Genomic DNA, 23247 nt, shown 5'->3' on the forward strand with positions numbered 1-23247 from the left:
CAGCAACTAAAGATGGCTAGAAAAGCTTAGTGTATGTGGTAATTTAGCAACATACTTCTAAATAGTACAAGGGTCAGAAAAGTCTCAAGAAAAATAAAAATTAAAATATTTGAAATAAATGAAAATCCAATGTATCGACAGTGTGTACAGGAATATTTGTAGCTTTGACTACATATGTGAGAAGAGAAAGTTAATCATCTAAATTTTCACCTTAGTAAACTGGAGAGAGAGGAACAACATATACCCAAAGCCAGCACATGAAAAGGGCACAAATTAGATCCGAAAGCAATGAAATTTAAAGAGAGAAAATGAACAAAACCAGAAGCTGGTTCCTTGAGGGTATCAATAAAGCTTATAACCCTCTAGCAATGACAAACAGAAAAGCAAGAGAGAATGCATCAATTACTTGTCTCAAAAATGAAAGAGGGGGAATCATTCTTTTATTAAAGAATGAAAGAATACTATGAACAAATCTATACCTTCAAATTTCATAACTTCGACAAACTGGACCAGTACCTTGGGAGATACAGTCTACCAAAAAATTCATGCAAGGAGAAAGAGATGCTTTCCCCCTAAGATCGCCTTTTACCATTGCTGTTCAACACTGTATTGGAAGTTCTAATGCAATAAAATAAAAAAAATTAAATAAAAAGGAAAAACAAAGACAAAGAGAATAGGAAGGAGGAAAAAACTGTCATTATTCAGAAATAACACAATTCTTTATGTAGAAAGTTTCAAAGAATAAGGCTCTCTGCAGCTAATCTGCAAGTTATTATAGCAAACAAGTATAGCACATTTGCAGGATACAAGTTAATATAAAAAAGTCAATTGTTTTTCTCTATGCCAGCAACAAACAACTGAAATTTGAATTTTAAAACACAATACTAGCCAGGCAAGGTGGCGCACGCTTGTAATCCCTGCGTTTGGGAGGCAAAGACAGGAGGATTGTGTAGGTTAGAAGCTAGTCTCGCTGGCTTAAGAGACCCTGTTTCCAAATAAAATATAAAATAGGTCTGGGATTATAGCCCGAAGATAGAAGGGTTCCATCCCCAGTACCACCAATAAATAAATAAATAAATAAATAAATCACCATACTATTTATGTTAGCACCAAAACATTTTAAATTTAAATACTTAGGAATAAATCTAACAAAATATGTTGAAGATATTTATGGAGAACTCTACAAAACTTTGATGGAAGAATCAAAGATCTACAAGAAGAGAAGATGTTTCTTGTTTGTGGACAGAAAGACTTGATATTGTTAAGATACTGATTATTTCTATGTGAGATTCGAAGCAATATGAATCAAAATCCCAGCACATTATCTTGTGGATTACTATAATCTGGTTCCAACGTTTACACTGACAGTTGTAAGATTCGGAACTGTCAATAGTATACCGTGGAAGGAGAACAATGTCAGGGGTGACACTATCTGACTTAACTACTTGAGAATCTACAAAAACCAAGGCTACTAGATAATGTTATGGAATAGAGAACCTAGAAATAGATCCACAGAAACATGACCAACTCATCTTTGACAAGGAGCAGGACAATGAAAGGGAGAAAAGATGATCTTTCCAGCAAATGATGATGGACAACTGTACAGTCACAAGCAAAAGAAGGAGCCAGATGTGGCGGTACACACCTGTACGTCCAGTACTTGGGACACTGAGATAGGAGGATCGCAGATTGGAGGACAGCCTCAGCAGTGTAGTAAGACTCTCATCAAGCTAGCAAGACCCTGTTTCAAAATAAAAAATAAGCTGAGCATGGTGGAGCACGCCTGTAATCCCAGTGCTTGGGAGGCTTAGACAGGAGGATTGCAAGCTCGAGGACAGCTTCAGCATGCACTGAGGCTCTCATCAACCTACTGAGACCCTGTTTCCAAATAAAAATAAAATAGGGCTGGAGGTGTAGCTCAGAGGTACAATGTTTCTGGGTTCAATTGCCAATAACCACAAACAAACAAACAATATATAAATAAATAAAAAGGGCTGAGGTGTAGCTGTGAGCTACCCCCCCACACACATACACAGAGAATGAAATTGGATCTTTACCTCATGCTGTTTATAAAAATTAATTTAAAATTGATCACAGGCCTAAATGTAAAATTTAAAATGTAAAATCTAATACCTATCAAACTTCTAGAAGAAACAGAACTAAATCTTTATGTATAAATTTCTGTCTCATTGTGTCTATATTTTCCTAGATATCACACCAAAAGCATAACAAAGAAAAAACAAAGAAATTAGACTTTGTCAGAATTGAAATTTTCTTCAAAGGATACCATCAAGAACATGAAGAGACACACAGAATGGGATAAAACTTTTGTAAATTATAATCCAATATGTTTAATATTCAAAATATATAAAGAACTCCTACAATTTGTCAGTAAAAAAAAATTAATTTGGGAACTAGGGGTATAGTTCAGGGGTAGAGTGCTTGCCTAGCATACATGGGGCCCTGGGTTTGATGACCAGCATCACAAAAACAAAACACAAACCCAAACTAAAACTAAAATAATGATGACAACAACAACAACTCTCCCAAAACAAAACAAAACAAAAACAAACCATAAGCAAATGAGAGCCGGGCGTGGTGGCACACGCTTGTAATCCCAGCATTCGGGAGGCTGAGACAGGAGGATCGTGGTTTGTGGACAGCCTCAGCTACTTAGCGAGGTCCTTTGCAACTCAGTGAGACCCTGTTTCAAAATAAAGAATAAAAATAGGGCTGGGGGTGCAGCTCAGAGGTAGAATGCCCGTGGGTCCATCCCCAGTATTGCAAAGAAAAATAATGAGCAAATGATTTGAATAGATGTTTTTCCAAAAAAGATACACAAAAAGGCCAGTAATAGGTGAAAAAGTGCTCAACATTATTAGACTCCATATAAAAGAAAATCAAAATTATAATGAGATACCACTTCACACCCTTTAAGCTGATACATAGCTGGTGGAAATATAAAAGGTCATAGCCACTTTGAAAACAGTCTGGCAGTTCCTCCATTGCTTCAAAAGAGAGTTACCATTTAACTGAGCGATTCTGGTCCTAGCTAGACACTTGAGAGAACTGAAAATACATGACCACACAAAAGCTTGCATATGGAAGTCTGGAGTAGCATCATATATCAAAATCAAAAGCAGGTCAACTCTAATGGGCTTCAACTGATAAAGGATAAGTAAAATGACAATATCCATTCAATGGAATATTATTCACCATAGAAAAGAACTCAGAACTGATGATATAATCCAAAACCAAGAGGAACTTTCAAAGCATCAAGTTAGCAAGAAAATTCTCATGAATTTTCACATCACAAAAACACTATTCACTACTGCAGTTTTCAACTTTATTGTCAGAAAGGCAGGTCCTGTATTCTTTCATGTATTTTGGTCTCCGTGTGCACGGTTTATTCTTTCATTTTTGTCCATTTTCTCTTAATTTTGATTAGCCTCCTTTTGGAGGTCTACTTGCTAGTTTCTTCCTCCCCTCCACTAATAAGATGAGTATTTATTTATTTATTTATTTATTTATTCCATTTATTTTGTGGCACTGGAGATTGAATACATGAACATTCTACCTCCAAGTTACACTCCCAGCCCTGTTTTGTTTTTTTATTTGGAGATAGGATCTTGCTAGGTTGCTGAGCGTTTTGCTAGATTGCTGAGGCTGGCCATGAACCTGTGATCCTCCTGTCTCAGCCTCCCAAGTACTGGGATTGCAGTGTGCACCACCACATCTGTCTTAAAATCTAGTTAATTTTAATCTAGTTAAATTTTCTTCTCTATTGTCTTTGTCACCATTTTTCTGCTTTTATATAGGTAATTACCTCATTTCTACATTTTTAGGCTTATTGTTTTCTTATTTTCACAAGAAATGCTGAATGATTTTTCAGTACTTTTCTTAATCAATGTACCTAGAGCCATTAACAGTCTTTTATATATTAGTCATAGCCAGTTATAAGTTCCTTAATTTTTTTTTCAACCTTACCAGATAGTCTTCATTTTCATTCTTCTTCTCTGGCTAGATTGGTCTATTCACACCCAAGCTACTTGTTTGTGTACCTGTTTCTTTACCTCCCTTTTCTATGAGTGACATGCTTCTGTGCCTATCCTAGTGCTACCCACCAAGACTGATAGCCAATCCATCCATCTCGTACCTGTGGCACACCGTTACTAACTGGCATTCATCAGCAGCGACTTAGAAATGTTTGTTAACTTTTACCATGCTTCTTCATTTCTCTCAATTAGATTGCAAGACCCTGGAAGGCAAGAATCCTCTCTTACACTTCCGTGTTTCCCGTCATCCCCCGCTCAGTACTGGGGGTTGAACTCAGCCATTCTCCCTTCGAGCTATACTCCCAGCCTTAGTGTGTGTGGGTCTATGTGTGTGGCACTTGGCATTGAACTTAAACCCAGAGACATTCCATCTCTGAGCTACACCAAGCCCTATTTTATTTTTATTTGCAAACAGGGTCTTGCCAGGCTGATGAGAGTCTCACTACTTGCTGAGACTGCTTTAGTACCTGTGATCCTGAGTACAGGGATGACAAGTGTGCTCCACCAGGCCTGCCCCCCAAGCTCTATTTTACTTTTATTTTGATGCAGAGTCTCACTGAGTTGCTGAGGCTGGCTCCAACCTGCGATCCACCTGTCTCAGCCTCCCAAGTACAGACATGTTCCATCACACCCAGCTATACTTCTGTATCTTGCACCATTAATTTCTACAGAAAAAGTGATGAGTAAATTGGGGGGGGGGGTAAGGTAAGTAATGATTTTTACCTTAAGCTTCTCCAAATCTGGCCGTTCAATACCGACAACTTCTGCCAGCAGCTGGGCTTCAAGACCATCTTCCGTGACGGTGAAGTTGAGGAGGGTTGTCTGAGCTTGTAATTCTGGCTTGTAGTGAGGATTTGCCAGTTTTGTGTGAAGGATAAGGCGGAAGTTCTCGTTGAATTCACATTCTTTATCTCCGATTCTGATATACCTAGATGGGGCATAGTATAGACTTTCAGAAAATCCTGGTGAACCATGGCCAAAACTAGGGTGCTGTTTTGTCTCCATTACAGAGTGATCTCACATTTGCAACAAACACCTCAGTTGTTAAATGCCTAAACTTGAGGAGAAAAAGCTGTGAAAGAGCCACTTTCCAAGACATTCTTATTAAGTTGAAAGGCAAATTCACTTTCTTTAGTTTTGATGCATTTCCGCTTTGTCAGGACATTCTACCCTTTAATTCTTTTCCAGCAAGAAAATGAGCATAGCCAGGCGTGGTGGCCCACGCTTGTAATCTCAGCATTTGGGAGGCTGAGACCGGAGGATCTTGGTTCGCAGACAGCCTCAGCTACTTACTGAGGCTCTCTGCAACACAGTGAGACCCAGTTTCAAAATAAAAGATAAAAAAATAGGGCAGGGGGTGTAGCTCGGAGGTCAAATGCCCCTGGGTTCCATCCCCAGATCCGCACACATACACACACACAAAAAAAAAAAAGAAGAAGAAAATGAGCATATTAACTAGCAACATACTTCTGACTAAGCCAGTGTAGACGTGTGTGGCATGTACTCTCTGTCTTAAAAAAAGGACATGTTTTTAAAAGATGAGCATTGAGCCAGGTGTGGTGGCGCATGCTTGTAATCCCAGCATTTGGGAGGCTGAGACCGGAGCATCACCATTTGCGGACAACCTCAGCTACTTAGTGAGGCCCTCTTCAACTCAGTGAGACCCTGTTTCAAAATAAAGAATAAAAAAACTAGAGCCGGGCGTGGTGGCGCACGCTTGTAATCCCCGCGCTTGGGAGGTGGAGACAGGAGGATCGCGCAGGTTCGAAGCCAGCCGCACGCTGGCTTAGGAGACCCTGTTTCAAAAATATAAAATGGGTCTGGGAGTGTAGCACGAAGTAGAAGGGTTTCCAGGAACCCCAGTACCATAAATAAATAAATAAATAAATAAATAAATAAATAAACAAACTGAAAAAAAAGTAGGCAGGGGGTGTAGCTCAGAGGTCGAATGCCCCTGGGTTCCATCTTCAGACTCACAAAAATAAATGAATAAATAAACAAATAAATAAATAAAATATAAATAAAAAATGAATATTGACAGTACTGTTAAAAAATAGTTATTGAGAACAGTAAGAAGTGAATGAACCAGAGACCAAGTGTAATAAGTGACCCAGGCAGTGGCTGCTAGTTTAGTATAGTGGCTCTGAGTTTGATAGACCAGAGAATGATGCCATCGGTTCACGGATTTGCACATATTCTCTAGTTTGATGTTATGCTCATCAAAATCATAATCATAATGTCATTAAAAAATATGTTGTAGTGCTGGGGATTGAACCCAGGACTATTCTACTGAACTACACTCCCAGACCAATTTTATTTTCATCTGGGAACAAGCTCTTGCTAAATTGCTGACAGCCTTGCTGAGTTGCTGAGGCTGGCTTTGAACCTGTGATCCTCCTGTTTCAGCCCCACCAAGTACTGGGATTATAGGCATGCACCACCACACCTGGCTCATGGGTCTTACTGATACTTTCTTCAGTTATTTGTGTGATCGTGAAACACATTACAACCAATTGTTCATTCACTCAACAAGCAGCAACTGAATACTACGCCAGGCTGATGGAGAGCTTTGTAGGCACAGGGCAGAGCGCCAGCAAGTCAAGCATGGTCTCTGTTCTCACAAACACTGCCACTTACTTTCTCATATTATGAGTATTATGCATATATTTTATATTTTATGATTATAATATTTTGAATACTGATTCCTTTGTCTTATTATAACAAATGTCAAAAATATGACAGGCATATTAAGTTCAAAGATTTGCTCAATTAAAAGAGAGAACAAGAGCCAGGTATGGTGGCGCAGCCTTGTAATCCCAGCATTTGGGAGGCTGAGACAGGAGGATCGTGGTTCGTGGCCAGACTTAGATGCTTAGCGAGGCCCTCTGTAACTCAGTGAGACTCTCTTTCACAATAAAGAATACAAAATAGGGCAGGGAGTGTGGCTCAGAGGTAGAATGCCCCTGGGTTCCATCCCCAGTAACACACACACACACACACACACACACACACAATATAGAACAAGAGTTGGGTGTGGTGTCACATACATATACTCCCAGTACTTGGGAAGAAGCTGAGACAGGAACATTGCAGGTTCAAGGCCAGCCTCAGCAACTAAGTGAGACCGTCAGCAAAATAAAAAATAGAACAGGGTTGGGGTACAGCTCAGAGTAGAATGCCCTTGGGTTCAATCCCCAGTGCCCCCCCAAAAAACCAAACAAAAGAATCTGAATAGAAATTTGTGCAAACAAGTTTAGCCACTATGGCGATTAGGGTGGAGATTCCTTAGAAAACTGGGAATAGCTCCACCATATGATCTGGCTACACCACTCCTGGGTATTTGTCCAAACAAGTTGAAATCAGAGAACTACAGTAACATATGCATACCCATGTTCACAACAGCACAATTCATAATAGCCAAGATATGGAACCAACCTAGGTCTCCATCAACAGATGGATAAATTACAAAATTATGGGAAACACACACAATGAAATTCTACTCAGCTATAAAGAAGAACAAAATCATGTCATTTGCAAGAAGATGCAAAGTCCTGGAGAACATTATGTTAAGTGAGATCAGCCAAGCACAGAAAGAGAAGGGACTTATGTTTTCTCCAATGTGCTCAAACTAGGGATTATTAGGGATACCAGAGGGACTCCAGATAATGGAGGGAAAACCTCAGCAAAGCTAGAATGGAAGGATAGGAGAGGAAGAAGGCTGAGGTTGATTAATGAAGGAACTACATTGGAATTTGTGTAAAAATATAAATATAGCATGGTTAACCTGGACACTCATTGTTGGGAGGGGAGAAAGGGGAAGTGGGGGGCATCAAGCACACTCTGAATGTATGCCATTTTCAATGTTCCACATAAAAATAAAAAAGAAATTAAAAAAGAAGTTTCTTTGAAGGTGATATAGAAATGTCATCATTAGTCTTAAAGAAGGAGTCAGTCACAAAGGATCACACATTTATGATATTTATAGGAATTGTTCAGAATAGGTAAATTAATCAATATATTTCAAGTTCCTACAATGTGACAGAGATATAACAATCAAAGATCTGCCAAATTAAAAGATAAGCAAAAGATCTGAATAGAATCCTTTTCATCTAAATCGCTACTAATGGCATAAAAATATGTTTAGCATCATTGAGGAAATGCAAATCAAAGCCACGGTGAGGTACCACTTCACACCTACCAGGATAATAAAAACACAGCTGATAACAAGTGCTAGGAAAAAGGAGAACCTGGAACCTCACACACCAAGCTGGTGGGAATATAAAATGTTACAAACACTTTGGAAAATAGTTTGTCAGTTCCTCAAGATGTTCCAGCAATTCCATTCTTAGGTACATGCCCCCAAAGAATTCAAGACATAAGCCAATGTAAAAATTGTATATGAATGTTCACAGCAGTATTATTCATAACAGCCAAGAGGTAGAAACAACTCAAATGTGAAAAACAGTATGGGCATATCCATTCAATGGATTGTTATTCAGTCATGAAAAGTAATAAAATACATATGCATCATCCTCTGGGGAATGGTTTCAGGACCACTTGTGGCTAAAAAATCCAAATATGCTTAAGTCCCTGGTGTTGGCCTACCATATCCTCAGATGCAGAATGCGTGGGTTTGGAGGGCCTACAGTGTGTTTCAACAGGAATAAACTACTGTGTGTGTGTGTGTGTGTGTGTGTGTGTGTGTGTGTGTGTGTTTTACTGGGGATGGAACTAGAACCCAGGGACATTCTACCTCTGAGCTACACCCCCAGCCCTATTTTATTTTTTATTTTATTATTATTATTATTTTTTTTGTGTGGGTCTGGGGATAGAACTCAGGGGCATTCGACCTCCTAGCTACAACCCCTGCCCTGTTTTATTTTTTATTTTATTTACTTTTTTTGTGGGTCTAGGGATGGAACCCAGGGACATTCAACCTCTGATGTACAGCCCCTGCCCTATTTTTTATTCTTTATTTGGAAATAGGGTCTCACTAATTTGTGGAGGGCATCATGAAGTAGCTGATTGCAATCCTCCAGTCTCAGCCTCCTGAATGCTGGGATTACAACAAGCGTGTGCCACCATGCCCGGCTTTATTTATTTATTTTTTTTGAAACAGGGTCTTGCTAAGTTTCTGAGAGTGGTCTTGAACCTGTGATCCTCCTATTTCAGCCTCCCAAGTACTGGGTTTACAGATGTGTGTCACCATATCTGTTTTGGAATAAATCTTAAAAACATTATACCACATCAAAGAGGTCAGTGATAAGAAACCAGTAATTTTGACACTTAAAATTTTAAACTTTAATGAAGGACACTGAATCATTTATGACTAGAATTTTCATTATTTTGTAATATGAGACAGTTTATCACAATGGGATTAGGAACTTGGTAAGAAGGCAAATTAATTTTGAGGTCTGTGGTGTGCGCATGTGGTTGTAGGTTTCCACATGTGCATGAGAATCAAAACAAACCACCAACAAGATGACTGACTCTTTTTTTTTTTTTGGTGGTACTGGGGTTCCTGGAAGCCCTCCTACCTCCGGGCTACACTCCCAGACCTATTTTTATATTTTTATTTGGAAACAGGGTCTCCTAAGCCAGCGCGCACGGCTGGCTTCGAACCTGCGCAATCCTCCTGTCTCTGCCTCCCAAGCGCGGGGATTACAAGCGTGCGCCACCACGCCCGGCTGACTGACTCATTTTTTTTAAAGCACGGGCAGAATGACCCTAAACTGAAAATCCAAAACTCGAGACATTTTTGACACCAACATGCTACCACAAGTGGAAAATTCCACAACTGGCTTCATATGATGGTTTACAGTCAAAACACAGGTGCACTGAAAATTTTGCATAAAATTATCATCAGTCTAGGTATATAAAGTGCACATGAAACAAAGTTCATGTGTAGACATCTGCATCACATCCCATGATATCTCATATGGATATGCGAATACCCCAAATTTTAAGAAAAATCCAAACATTTCTGGTTCCCAGCAATTTGGGTAAGGGATTCTTAACTGTAAGAGGTGATTTGAGAATCCCACTAGAGCAGAGACTGATAAACTTTGGTGGTCAAGGAGCCAGAGAGTAAATATTTCAGTCATGCATTTCTGTTATACATTATTGTCCTTCACAACCCTTTAAAAGTTATTCTTAGCTTACAGGTGGCACCATGACAGGCCTCCGGCCCATTGCTTCTCTGCAGGATCACGTCATTGGTGGTACTCCTGCCATCTCTACTCAGAGCAATAGAAGGTTTTTTCCCATTACACACTACACATAACCATGTTCTTGTATCTGAGCTTTCAAGAAAAAAAACCATGAGAAAGGCCATCAGGACACATGTTGTTCTGATGTCACTTCTGGGCGCAGGGAAAGCTTTTAATTGTTTACATATCTAACAAAATATCTGAGTTACACCAGTGCTCAGGAAGACGCCTTATGGATGACTCCAGGTTCTGTATCTCCCTTGCCCAACTACATGTATGTGTACCATGGGACATTCGTGAACTCCACTTTGAGAACTAGAAATGTATCTGCTTTGACAGGTCTGATTTTCTGTGATGAGACAGAGTTAATGTTGGGGGTTGTGGGGGGAGGACTCTGCTGTGGAAGAGAGAATGCTTGCATATAAAATCGGGTTTTTACATCTTGCTTGGAAACATTATTTGATGGCTTTAGATTTCCCAGGGATAGTAAATTATCCTCAATTGGGGTGTTTATGATCTATGAAAAGCCAAAATTGCATAATGACTCAGTGGGTTTTATCACTGCTGCTAGGTTAATTTTTGGTTAATCTGCTATCTGGGAAAATTAAGCAGACGGTTAATACTCTCTCATGATTTGAAGGGTCCAAGAAACAACGGAGTTAACTGGAGGGGTGGGAAAAGCAAATAGAATCACTTTACGGTTTCTGTGAAAGACACGAGTCCAGAGGTTACTTCCAAGCGCTAAAGCAAGCTGTGAGCTCTTGAACTTCAAGTCCAATGAGGCCAGGCATGGTGATACACACCTGGAATCGCAGTATTCAAGAAGCTGACACAGGAGATTGCAGGTTCAAGGCTAGCCTCCGAAACAGCGAGAACCCCTTCTCACTGGCTGAGATTTGCTTTTCTGGAGGTGAGAGATTGATCAGGAGACCTCAGGACGGACAGTAAAACACAATGGTTTAATTGGCAAGGCTGCGGGGTGAGTCAAAATCCTTCTGTCTCACCTGGCAGAGTTTTAGAGCAAGGAGGGTACCTGGAGATGGCTCAGTGGATTCCTTTTTATGGACTTATCCAAGGGCACATCACTTTGTGGTGGGCTGAGACTAGAACCTGGGTCTCTAGACTCCTACTAGGAAGGTCATTTCACTGCGTCTACTGTAGGTTAGTTTCCTTTGAAGGCAGCTTGTAATGCCAATCTCTGTCCACCTCAATGTCCTGCACTCTGTGAAGGTGTGAAGGGTACTGAGAGAACATGCTCTACTCAATACCAACCTATGGCCACTCAAGAAAAATTAGAGAGCCACAGCTCAGAGCCCGCGCCCTGTCAGTCTTGGCTTGGCTAGAAACCCTGCCCTTGTTTACAAAGGAGAACAGCAAGTATCAAAGTGCCCGATTTTAACGCAAGAGCTGTAATTTCTGGTCAATATTTATATAATGTGAATTATTATAATTATTATTTAATTCATAAGATTTTTATAATAAATCACTTAATTTATATAAAAGTTTTGTATCATCTGACTTTTAGAAAAAGAAAGTGCAGTATTTTAAGTGTACTAAAATGCGAATTACTTTATAATAATGACAATTATCTGCAAACTTATATGTTAGGTTTGCAGGGAAATCAGGTACATGAGAAATATAAAAATTCCTTCAAAGTTTATTCAAAATTTGGCAAAAAGTGTTCCAGAATAAAAATGATAGAGTAAATACTTAATATCAAATTATGGAAAATCATTGTTTGTGAGGAACGAATTACTTTGAAACACTTGGAAATGATTGCTTAGCTAATTTTCAGATCACTTCTGTGACAGATGTATCCTAACATTGGGTTCATTATTAGAGTTTCCTAAAACCCACAATCTTTGTGAATTGGGACAGGCATCATCGATAAAACCAAGATGAAAATCTGAAATTAAAGATCATTAACTGGAATTCTTATTTTATTTCTCTACCTCTTCTTTCCCTTCCTCCCCCCCTTTCTTTGTGCTGGAGATGGAACCAAGAGGCATTCTACTTCCAAGCTACATTCCCTGGCCCTATTTTATTTTTTATTGAGTTGCTAAGAGTAACTAAGTTGCTAAGAACTTTGCTAAATTCCTGAGGCTGGCTTTGAACCTGCAATCCTCCTGTCTCAACCTCCTAAATACTGGGATTACAGGCATGCACCATGATGTCTGGTCTGAAATTCTTATTTCTAGACTGTTTATCTGGAAACTAAGGAAGTCCCTTTTACTTTTATTGACACTGTTCTCCAGGCTTTGCGCAGTTACCGTTGGAAATGCCATCAGTTTTACACCACGAAAACCTTAATGAATTTCTCTAGTGATCAGGTGTTATAAAGACCAGAACCAAAACCGTAGGATTTTTTCTCTTCTCTTCTCTTCTCTTCTCTTCTCTTCTCTTCTCTTCTCTTCTCTTCTGTTTTCTCTCTTCTGTTTTCTTTCTTTCTTTCTTTCTTTCTTTCTTTCTTTCTTTCTTTCTTTCTTTCTTTCTTTCTTTCTTTATTCTGCCACTCAAAACTAAACATGAACAACAATATATTCCATTGAGGATAAAGGCTGACCACTAGAGCAGATTGGTGTCTTCACAAGGAATGGCTACAGCAAAATTCTTTTTTAAAGATTTGCAAAATTTGGGGTTTGGACAGAAATCTGCATATATTGTACTAATACAAGGAAAATTCTTACTCCATCATGGACAACTCAGATAGCTACCATTAGCTACCATGTTCTCTAAATGTGAGGAATTCCATTTTGGGGACCTTATTAGAGATATTTTGTCAAGATAAAGAGATAGTAGGTAGGTTATCTGGTAAATAAATAATATAGTCCTGCTAGTTGGAGGAAAAAAAAAAAAAAAAGAACTCTCCAGAGAAGAAATCAACTTTTCAACGGACATCTAAAAGTCGTACCACATGTCCTGCTGTTCAAAATTAAAAGCTTTGAGGTTAGACTTGTGAGCTCCAACCGCTAAGGCTGAGAGTGCAGCCAAAAAAATCAGGTGTAGCAACCGGCAAGAGGCGAGAAGTAACTTAGCAACCCCAGCAGGAGGGGCCCTGAAAGTTGGTCAAACGTGTTTCCTCCAGAAGGGTTTTGGCTGAAAGCTGCACAGCTGGCAAGAGGTGCAGGGAAAAGAAGGAAGGAAGTCCTGAATAGAAACAAGTTAATTGTCTTGCTGCTTCATACAGTGAATATAGCCAACATGTCCTTCTAAGATAAAAGCAAACTTCCATTAGGATTAAAAAAAAAATAGAAACAAAGATCGATGTTTCAGAATTCCAGGTAACACTGCACAGAAAGAAAGCGGGAAAGGAAATTCACAACAAATTATTTCTCATTGGACACACACACATTTCTGGATAACCCTATTTAAATACTATAGCATGGTATCTCAAACAAAGTAATCCTGGTTCCACTAGTGTTTTTTTGTTTTGTTTTTGAGTACTGGGGATGGAACCCAGGGGCATTCTACCTCCAAGCTACACCTCCCAGCCCTACTTTTTATTCTTTATTTTGAAACAGGGTCTCACCGAGTTGCAAAGGACCTCACTTAGTAGCTGAGGCTGTCCTGTCTCAGCCTCCCAAATGCTACGATTACAAGCATGTGCCACCAAGCCTGGATTAATGTTTGTTTTTGTAAAAGATTATATTTTTGAAAAAAAGAATCCAAAGTTTCTTTACCTGTAAATTGGTTTGGCATCACCTATCCCTTTCCCATGGTACCAGAGATTGAACTCAGGAGTATTCTACCTCTGAGCTACATTTCTACCCTTTTTATAATTTTTTTGTTTGAAAGCAGGGTCTTGCTAGATTGTTGAGACGCACTATTTGCTCAGGCTATCCTTGAACCTGAGATCTTCCTGTCTCAGATTTTCAAGTACTGGGATTATAGGTGTGTGCCGCCATGCCCAGCTTGGCATCTATTTTTCAGATAAAGTGAAACAACTATTAACAAGACGACCAAGAGTGTGGGAATGCACTATCTGTAGACCCTGATTGACACACTATTTATTTATTTTTTTAAACCTGGACTAAATTTAGGGAAAGAAAAACTATTGGAGGTACTCTGGGCAATAAAATTTTATTTTGAATTAGAATCTTGGAGAAACCAGAATGCTACATTCTGTTGTACAAGCGCATGAGGAGTTATATATCTCTGGACTCTATTTAAAATTCTCAGGTTTCCAGTTCAACAGAGTACATTCTACCACAGTGTGGGTTTTAACATGTTCTATCTTAAGTCTCACCCAAGACTTAATTCAAATAGATCTACCCTCAGCCATAATACAATCAGATGACATCAACTCCAATAATAGCAACATAACAATATTTAAAAAAACAGAAAACATGCTAACTCAAGGCAGTTCTTATTAATCTTAACACAGTGTTCAGGAAAACTAATTATTATAAAATAAGTGTCCAAACTTTTGTTCCCCTTTTACTGTATTAGCTCTGTATCAAATAGCTAATATTTCCCTTGGTCAATTTTAAGTATCTTTTTAGGCTACACTGCTTAAAGACTTGTTAAAATATATATGAATTTCACTTGTTTCTGAGAAAATAAATATTTTTAGAGATGTTTACTTCATTCTATACTTATTCTTTTTGTATTCATGGTCTCAGGAACAAGTAAAATTCATCTTACAGAAAGGCTATCCCAGATAAGATTAAAGTTCAAAGATGACTTTGATAATACTTGGGGGATTTGAAAGATTAAAGAGATATAATTTTATAAGGGTGCTTCACAGATCAGTAATTTCTCTAACATGTAAGCCAGTAAATTTGCTTTGGAAAAAGTAGATATTAATAAATCTTCCCAGATATGTTTTCTGTCTATTGATATGATAAGATATATTTTATTTAAAATTAGGATTGTCTGGAGTTTGGTGGATTTAATTATTTGTAATTACCCAGCTGTTGTCAGCCCCTGGCCATTTTATGACAGAGGTATCTACTGTGTGGGTCAGGTTCAACTGTATATCTTCTCAAACACAGATTTAATGTGCTATTGATGAAACCATTACTCGAACCAAATTAAAATCTGGTCTGATGTATTGGTCCACAGGGAGCTGTCAGCCATGAAAGGAGTAATTAGTATTCATTACTCCATACTCTACAACACTCCAATTATTAATGAACTTCAACTTTTGGACTATGCTATATCTATCAAAAGCTTTTCTTAGATATTCATTACTAAGAAAAATAAACTAATAGTAGTTTTTCAAAGGCCCCCAAAACAAACAACTAAAATAAACAAAAACAGGATCATTAGTCGCACCTTTCTGCGGGGTGTGGTTTCCAGCAGGTGTGGGGAAGTGTTATCCCACCTGTGCTCGACAACAGGCTAGAAGCGGTCATGGTGGACACGGCTTTGCAGTCTTTGGGGGTTGTTTTCTCCCTTTTCATGTTTTCAACACTATCTTGTTTTCTTCAAAGGAAAAAATATTGGCAACTCTATATGTAATTGTATAGAGTACTACAGAAATAAAAGGGGCCCCCAAACCATGTAAAATTCTAATTGTTGGAGATCAAAACAGAAAGATCCATTGGAGAATCTAAAAATTGTGGATTAGTTTGAGGTATGACCAAGGTAAAGTCAAAATTTATTTTCCTGTTGCAGTATGGAGGATCCTTAGAAGAATGGGAACAAACTTATCATATGATCCAGAAATACTACTTCTGGGACCAAACTACCAATAGAATGGAAACCAAACTACCAGATAAATGCATGTGTATCTATGTTCACAGCTTCAGCTTCATAATTCCCCATTGCCAAACTATGGAACCAGACAAGATGTCCGTCAACAGATGAATGGATGACAAAATTATGGAATATGTACACAATTATATAGAGTAATGGGATTTTAATCACCCATAAAGAACAAAATTACATCATTTACAGGGAAATGGATGGAACTGGAGAACATTATGCTAAGTGAGATTAGTCAGTCACAAAAAATAAGCATAGGATGGTCTTCCTAATATGTGGAAGCTAGGGAGAAAAATGGGTCATAGGAGGAACTCTAGACAAAGGAGAAACTATAGATGAGCAAATATGGCGACCCAACTGAGGTGATGGGAGGGGAAGAGGGAAATTCCCTAATGTACATGATGTACATTCACAAACATGTCGAAGTCAATCACTAAGCCAAACATAAGGAAGAGGGAGGAGGGAGGAAATGGGGTAGAAACTGGGTAAGGGCTAATTGGGTGATGTGTGCATGTATGCCCTTACCATCCTGTACTCCATTAAGATGTACAACTACAATGCCCCTTTCCTATTGCAAATGGGCATCTCTATTAAACAAAGCCATATCAACATTTTCTCAATTTTCTTTATATCATTTTCTCCAAATTTTTATTTATTTTATTAAACAAAGAATAACCCTTCTCTCTAACAATCTAGTCTTATTTTTCTATATTAATTTGCAGTTTGCATACATATGAATAGTTTAAAAGTTTCTTATTTTTTTTAAAGTGTTAGATGGAGGAACAGAAACATTCACTTTTTAAAAAAATCTGATAAAAATCATATATATAATAGCTGGGTGTGGTGGTGCACGCTTGTAATCCCCGCGCTTGGGAGATGGAGACAGGAGGATCGCGCAGGTTCAAAGCCAGCCGTGCTGGCTTAAGAGACCCTGCTTCCAAAAACAAAAAAGTATAAAATAAGCTGGGCATGGTAGCGCATGCTTGTAATCCCAGCATTCGTGAGGCTGAGACCAGAGGATCGCGGTTCACAGACAGCCTCAAGGTACTTAGGCCCTCTGCAACTCAGTGAGACCCGGTTTCAAAATAAAGAATAATAATAAAAAAAAAAGAGCAGAGGGTAAAAAATAATAGAGGTAAAAAAATAATAGAGGGGGAAAAAAAAAAAAAAGCTCAGAGGTAGAATGCCCCCCTGGGTTCCATCCTCAGACCTGAAAAAAAAAAACAAAAAAAACAAAAAAACGTAGAAATAGGTCTGGGAGTGTAGCCTGGAAGTAGAAGGGCTTCCAAGAACCCCAGTACCACACACACACACACACACACACACACACACACACACACACACACAATCATATATATTAAAATATTAAAGTACTAAGCTCTTCTGAAAAAAAAAAAACTATTTTTAAAACATAGTGTCCTATCTCAGCTACCCAAATGGCTGAGACAGGGAGATCACAAGTTCAAGGACAGCCTGGGCATCTTTGTGAGACCCTGTCACAAAACAAAAAATAAAAAGTGCTGGGGATGAAGCTTCTGGACTTAACCCCTAGCACTGCAAGAACAAGAAACAAGCAAATCACATAATGTCCTTTAATTTTATTTATTTACTTTTTTATTTTTGGTACTGGATGTTGACCCCATGGGCATGCTACCTCTGAGCTACACCTCCATCCCTGTATGTATGTATTTTTTTTTCAGTACTGGGAATTGAACCCAGGGACATTCTACCTCCAAGCTACACCCCTAGCCCTCTTTTATCCTTATTTTGAAACAGGGTCTCACTAAGTTGCAAAGGACATCAAAGTTACTGAAGCACCAGGCCCAGCTTGTATGTATTTTTGAAACAGGGTCTTGCTAAGTTGCTGAGGCTGACGTTGAGGCTGTGATCCTCCTGTCTTGGCTTCCTAAGTATTGGGATTATAGACATGTGCCACTAAACCTGGTTGTATCTTTAACTTTTTCATTCAAAAACAGGGGTAGAGCCAGGCCTGGTGGCGCACGCTTGTAATCCCCACGCTTGGGAGGCTGAGACAGGAGGATCACGCAGGTTCGTAAGCCAGTCTTGGTGGCTTAAGAGACCCTGTTTCCAAATAAAAAATAAAAAATAAGTCTGGGAGTGTAGCCCAGGGGTAGAAGGGTTCCATCCCCTGTACTACCACCAAAAAAAAAAAAAAAAAAAGGTAGAAAAAGTAGAAATGCTTCCACATAAGAAGAGGTGGATAATAGTATCAAATACAGAAGTTTTGGGCATTTTAAAAGCAAATTAAAGTTCCCAATTCAGTTCTCTGAAAGACTCCAAAACTTTTTACACAGTAGTGATGAGCTAACAAACGTGTAGACATTCTGGAAAGCCATTTGACATTATCTTTTACAGATGGTTGTATTCTACAACCCAGCTATTCTAGTTCAAAGTACAAACTCTGAAGACTGTCTTGCTCTGGGTACCTGTAGATATGTATATAAATATTTGGCCACAGAAGCTGTGCACGGTGGCACAGACCTTAATCCCAGTACTTGGGAAGCTGAGTACAGGAGGGTCAGAGGTTTGAGGCCAGACTCATCAACTCAGTTAGGAGATCTTCAGTAATCTAGCAAGATCCTGTTTCAAAATAAAAATAAAATGGAGTTGGGGTGTAGCCTGGAGGTAAAATGCCCTGGCTTTAAGACCCAGTACCAAAAATAAAATAAAATAAAAGTAATATTCATAGCTGCATGACTTCTAATACCTAAAAATGTGAAAATAGCCTGAATGTCCTTCCATAACAACTTTAAATGAATTAAATAATAGTCCTACCATTGAATATTACAATAGTAAAAATGAGGGGCTGGGATATAACTGTAGTAGGACACATTTTTAGTATATGCAAAGCCCTGGGTTCCATTCCCAGCACATAAATAAATAAGTAGACAAATAAAAAGAAATAAAAATAATTAGAGCTAGAACAATATAAATATTAATATAAATATAAATCTTGAAATTTATAAAAATATAAATACAAATCTTTAAAAATGTTGAGTACATACCCAGGCATGGTGTGCACACTTGTAATCCCAGCATTTGGGAGGCTGAAACCGGATGATCGCGATTTGTGGACAGCCTCAGCTACTTAGTGAGGACCTCTGCAACTTAGTGAGATCCTGTTTTAAAATAAAGAATAAAAATAGGACAGGGAGTGTGGTTCGGAGGTCAAATGCCCCTGGGTTCCATCCCCAGACCCGCCAAAAAAAAAAAAAAAAAAAAAAAAAAAAAAAAAAAAAAATTGAGTACAAATAATCAAGTCCCTTTAAATGATATTCAATATAATGAAATTTTTTACAGCCCCAAATCAAACAAAGCCAGACAATATACTGTTTGGGAATACATCTATACATGATAAAACTATTTTAAATAAAGTGATGAGGAGATAAGCAAAATTTAGAGCCTTGAGAACTTTGGAAGAATAGACAGAATGGGAGCAAGCAGTTCCACAAAGGTGGCTTAAGATGCTGATGATAATTTGAGTGGTAGACAAAGGCCTATTAATATGCTAAATTTTTGTGGTACTGGGAATGGAACCCTTCTACCTCAGGGCTATACTCCCAGACCTATTTTTTTTTTATATATTTTTATTTGGAAACAGGGTCTCTTAAGCCAGCGCCACTGGCTTCAAACCTGCGCGATCCTCCTGTCTCCACCTCCCAAGCGCAGGGATTACAAGCGTGCGCCACCACGCCTGGCTATTAATATGCTTAATGTTGCATATCATGTGTTTCATAGAATTGGATTGGTCTGAAAAACTAACATTTAAAAAACAAAAGCAAAACCCTCTTTTTCTAGGAAGTCACTTAAAATTTAAAGACTAACTATGACTGACTCCTTCCCTCTCTCCTCCCCACCCCTCAGCCCATTGCTGCGTCGCAGCACCAGAGTTTGTCCGCACTCCCACATCCCAGGAACAATGCCTTCCATCTGGCTCATTCTCACGGCGCCCACATATTGACCTGTCATAGGTTAACTACTCCAAGGAATTAAAATAGACTGAATAGCTATATTAGCTATATATCCTATGACTATTATACGTTCTCTTTTTGTACTTCTTTCTCACCAGATTAAAACAAACAAACAAACAAACAAACCAAAAGACAAGGCCAATTATTTTACCCCAAATCGCTAAGCTACAATAGAACAGAGGAAGAGTTTAACCAAATTTCATCTTAGTGCTTCTACTCCAATGCTAATCTCTAACAGCAACAAACTAGAGTATAATCCCGATTGCGGAGTCCTAAAGCACTCTTCAAAATGGACATGTGCCTAGTTCGAGACAGTGGGTTGATAATGGCATCAACCATCTTTCTTTTGCCAAACCTCACGGAAAATGTTAGAAAGGAACATGAGTAAAGAGAGAATGAATTTAAAATAATGCTGGAAAACAAGAAAATGTATACAAGCGGAAGGGAAAAAACGGAGGAATAAAGCAATGAAACAACTAATGGGAAAAGTGATCAAAAGTTAACCACTGATAGTTCATACAAAAGGAACTGTGACTACTAAGTGCATTTTAATTAACAATAAAAGAAATAGCAAGTAAAGCAACGAGATTAAGATTCCATTGTGTTGGCTCTTGTTCTTGTTCATGGTATAGTCCTTCCCTGTGCATTTTGTGACCCTTGCCTCCTGTTCCTTGGAAATATATCCGTGGCAATCCTCTAAGGTCTGGATTTATTACATTAATTCCAGACAGAATTTTTGTTTGTTTGTTTTCATTTACTGCATCATAACCCACCCAAGGCCACATTAAAATGAGTGACTGGAACCTGGGCATGGTGGTGCATGCCTGTAATCTCAGTACTTTGGAGGCTGAGACAGGAGGATTACACGTTTGAGGACAACCTCAGCAAGTAGTGAGATTCTCATCAACCTAGCAACTTGTTTCAAAAATAAAAATAAAATAGGTCTAGGGGTATGACTTGGAGCTAATGCCCCTGGGTTTGATCCCCAGCACCACAAACACCCCCCAAAAATTAAAAAGTAAAAAAAAATAAGTTTTAGAGAAAAATGCATCTTGTATACTCATAAGAGGAAAGTTTCTGGTTCAAAATTCTAGGGGGATATTTTCCCCACTCCTTCCCAGGGTCATGGCAGAGAAAGAAATCTCTATGCTACAGCACAGATTTTTGTTTATTATTGTTAAACAAATTTACCCATACATAGATGGGTGGCCTGCAGCTTTAAGACATAGGAATCTTTATGATTCTCCCCAGTCTCCCAAGATTACCAAGATTACAAACGTGTGCCACCATGTTCAGCTTGTCTTTAATATTTTAACTAATATATTTAATTGTTCATCAGTATTTATATATCTAATCTGCCACAGTGCCAGAAATAAGTCTACATTATTTTTGCTCCATTTTCATATTGTTTATTCTTCATTTATTAATTTGTGTGTAGGGGGCTTCTGTGGCATTCTACCTCTGAGCTACACTCCTGGTCCTACTTCATTTTTTTTTTTTTTAATTTTGAAACAGGGTCTTGAGGGCCTCTCTAAGTTGCTGAGGCTGGTCTCAAACCTATAATCCTCCTGTCTCAGCCTTCTAAGTACTGGGATTACGGGCATGTGGGTACCACCATTCCTATCCAGTTTATCTTTTGTTTAAAGGCATGTTATATATGACTCTTATCCACAGAGAACCTATAATGAGTTAAAAAAATATGTAAGAGTGAAAAAATAAAGCATATTGTAACAGAAACAAAAAAAGGGCAAAGTGACACAGGATAGAATGTACTATGTGTGGAAGGCATTAAATATGAAAAATTAAAATTCCACTTGATTTTAACATTTACCTGCTACTGGCTCAATAATAGTAACTCCAGAAAAAAGTAGATAGATATGGGATTTGTGGAAAGAAAGAGTAAGCAAAAGAGCACATCAGCCGGGCGTGGTGGCGCACGCTCGTAATCCCAGCATTCGGGAGGCTGAGACCGGAGGATCGCGGTTCACGGACAGCCTCAGCTACTTAGTGAGGCCCTCTGCAACTCAGTGAGACCCGGTTTCAAAATAAAGAATAAAAAATAGGGCAGGGGGAGTGGCTCGGAGGTCGGATGCCCCTGGGTTCCATCCCCAGACCCGCAAAAAAAAAAAAAAAAAAAAAAAAAGCACATCTGAGGAGGAAAGAGGATTTGTGTGAAGAAGCAGTAAGAATGTAAAGTTGGTGAGGTAATTTGGAAATAGAAAACAGGTAAACATCTGAGGTTTTATGGAAGAGCTTCAGATCGATTCAGTGCAGCAGATAAAATAGAAAATTCTTGATGAGTTCTAGAACAGGAGAGTGATGATAAAAGCAGCGTGACTTTAGCCACCCTTTGGGCTGGAGACCAGTGGGCAGATGGGATGCAGTCAGCACGAAGCAAAGAAAGGCCTGGACCACACTGGAGGGCCTAACACAGTGCAAACGCCACTATTTTGAAACAAAGATCTGTGACAAAAACTTGCTACTTTAGGTCAACTATGCCCTAAAATCAAAGATTTCTGAAATCCTCATTGATAATTATATCCATACTGGGGGGAAAAATCATGACTCCTTGGACATTTCAGATTATCCAAATATGTATGTGATAGTCCATCAAATTCTTTTTTTTTTTTTCGGGTCTGGGGATGGAACCCAGGGGCATTTGACCTCTGAGCTACACCCCCTGCCCTATTTTTTATTCTTTATTTTGAAACCGGGTCTCACTGAGTTGCAAAGGGCCTCACTAGGTAGCTGAGGCTGTCCACGAACTGCGATCCTCTGGTCTCAGCCTCGGGAATGCTGGGATTACAAGCATGCGCCATCACGCCCGGCTTCATCAAATTCTTTACGCCTAAATTGTGCTACTGGAAGTTGAAGTTAAAGCTCAGAGAGGATGTATTTCACTGACAAAGATTTTAGGTCTTCATAATAGAGTCAGCGCCTTAATAATAAGGATTCCACTTTAGTGACATTCATGATTTTACACTGTATTTTTAACACATCAGACACAGCTACAATTAGATTTATGTTAAGAGTTGTGGTTTGTCAAGCGGTTTATCAGATTGTTCTAAATGCATATCTGGGTAAATTTTGGTTTATTAAACAATTATAAGTTGTCAGTTACTCTAAATGGATTGACTTGGTGAGTTGTAAAATAAATAACATACTAACAGTTTAGACACTAAGAAGTTAGTCACCCTTAAGCGGGCCCATTTCCACTTCGACTTGACAGGAATAATCTAGCGATGAAAAGGGGCCAGGTACCTTCGAGGCAGAGTGGGTGGC

General features: G+C 38.8%; 1 protein-coding gene across 2 annotated transcripts in view; it reads right to left on the reverse strand.

Moving 5' to 3' along the window:
- Window positions 1-23247, reverse strand: part of DNAH11 (dynein axonemal heavy chain 11) — a gene marked incomplete at its 5' end in the record, with an annotated part of 386720 nt that overhangs the window by 58703 nt on the left and 304770 nt on the right. For both annotated transcript variants that reach the window (XM_080701838.1, XM_080701837.1), the window contains one exon: window positions 4779-4983. In XM_080701838.1, coding sequence (XP_080557964.1) covers window positions 4779-4983 — 205 coding nt within the window. The remainder of the gene's footprint in view (window positions 1-4778; window positions 4984-23247) is intronic.

The sequence above is a fragment of the Muscardinus avellanarius genome (assembly GCF_963383645.1).
Source record: "Muscardinus avellanarius genome assembly, chromosome: 9".
Taxonomy (NCBI): domain Eukaryota; kingdom Metazoa; phylum Chordata; class Mammalia; order Rodentia; family Gliridae; genus Muscardinus; species Muscardinus avellanarius.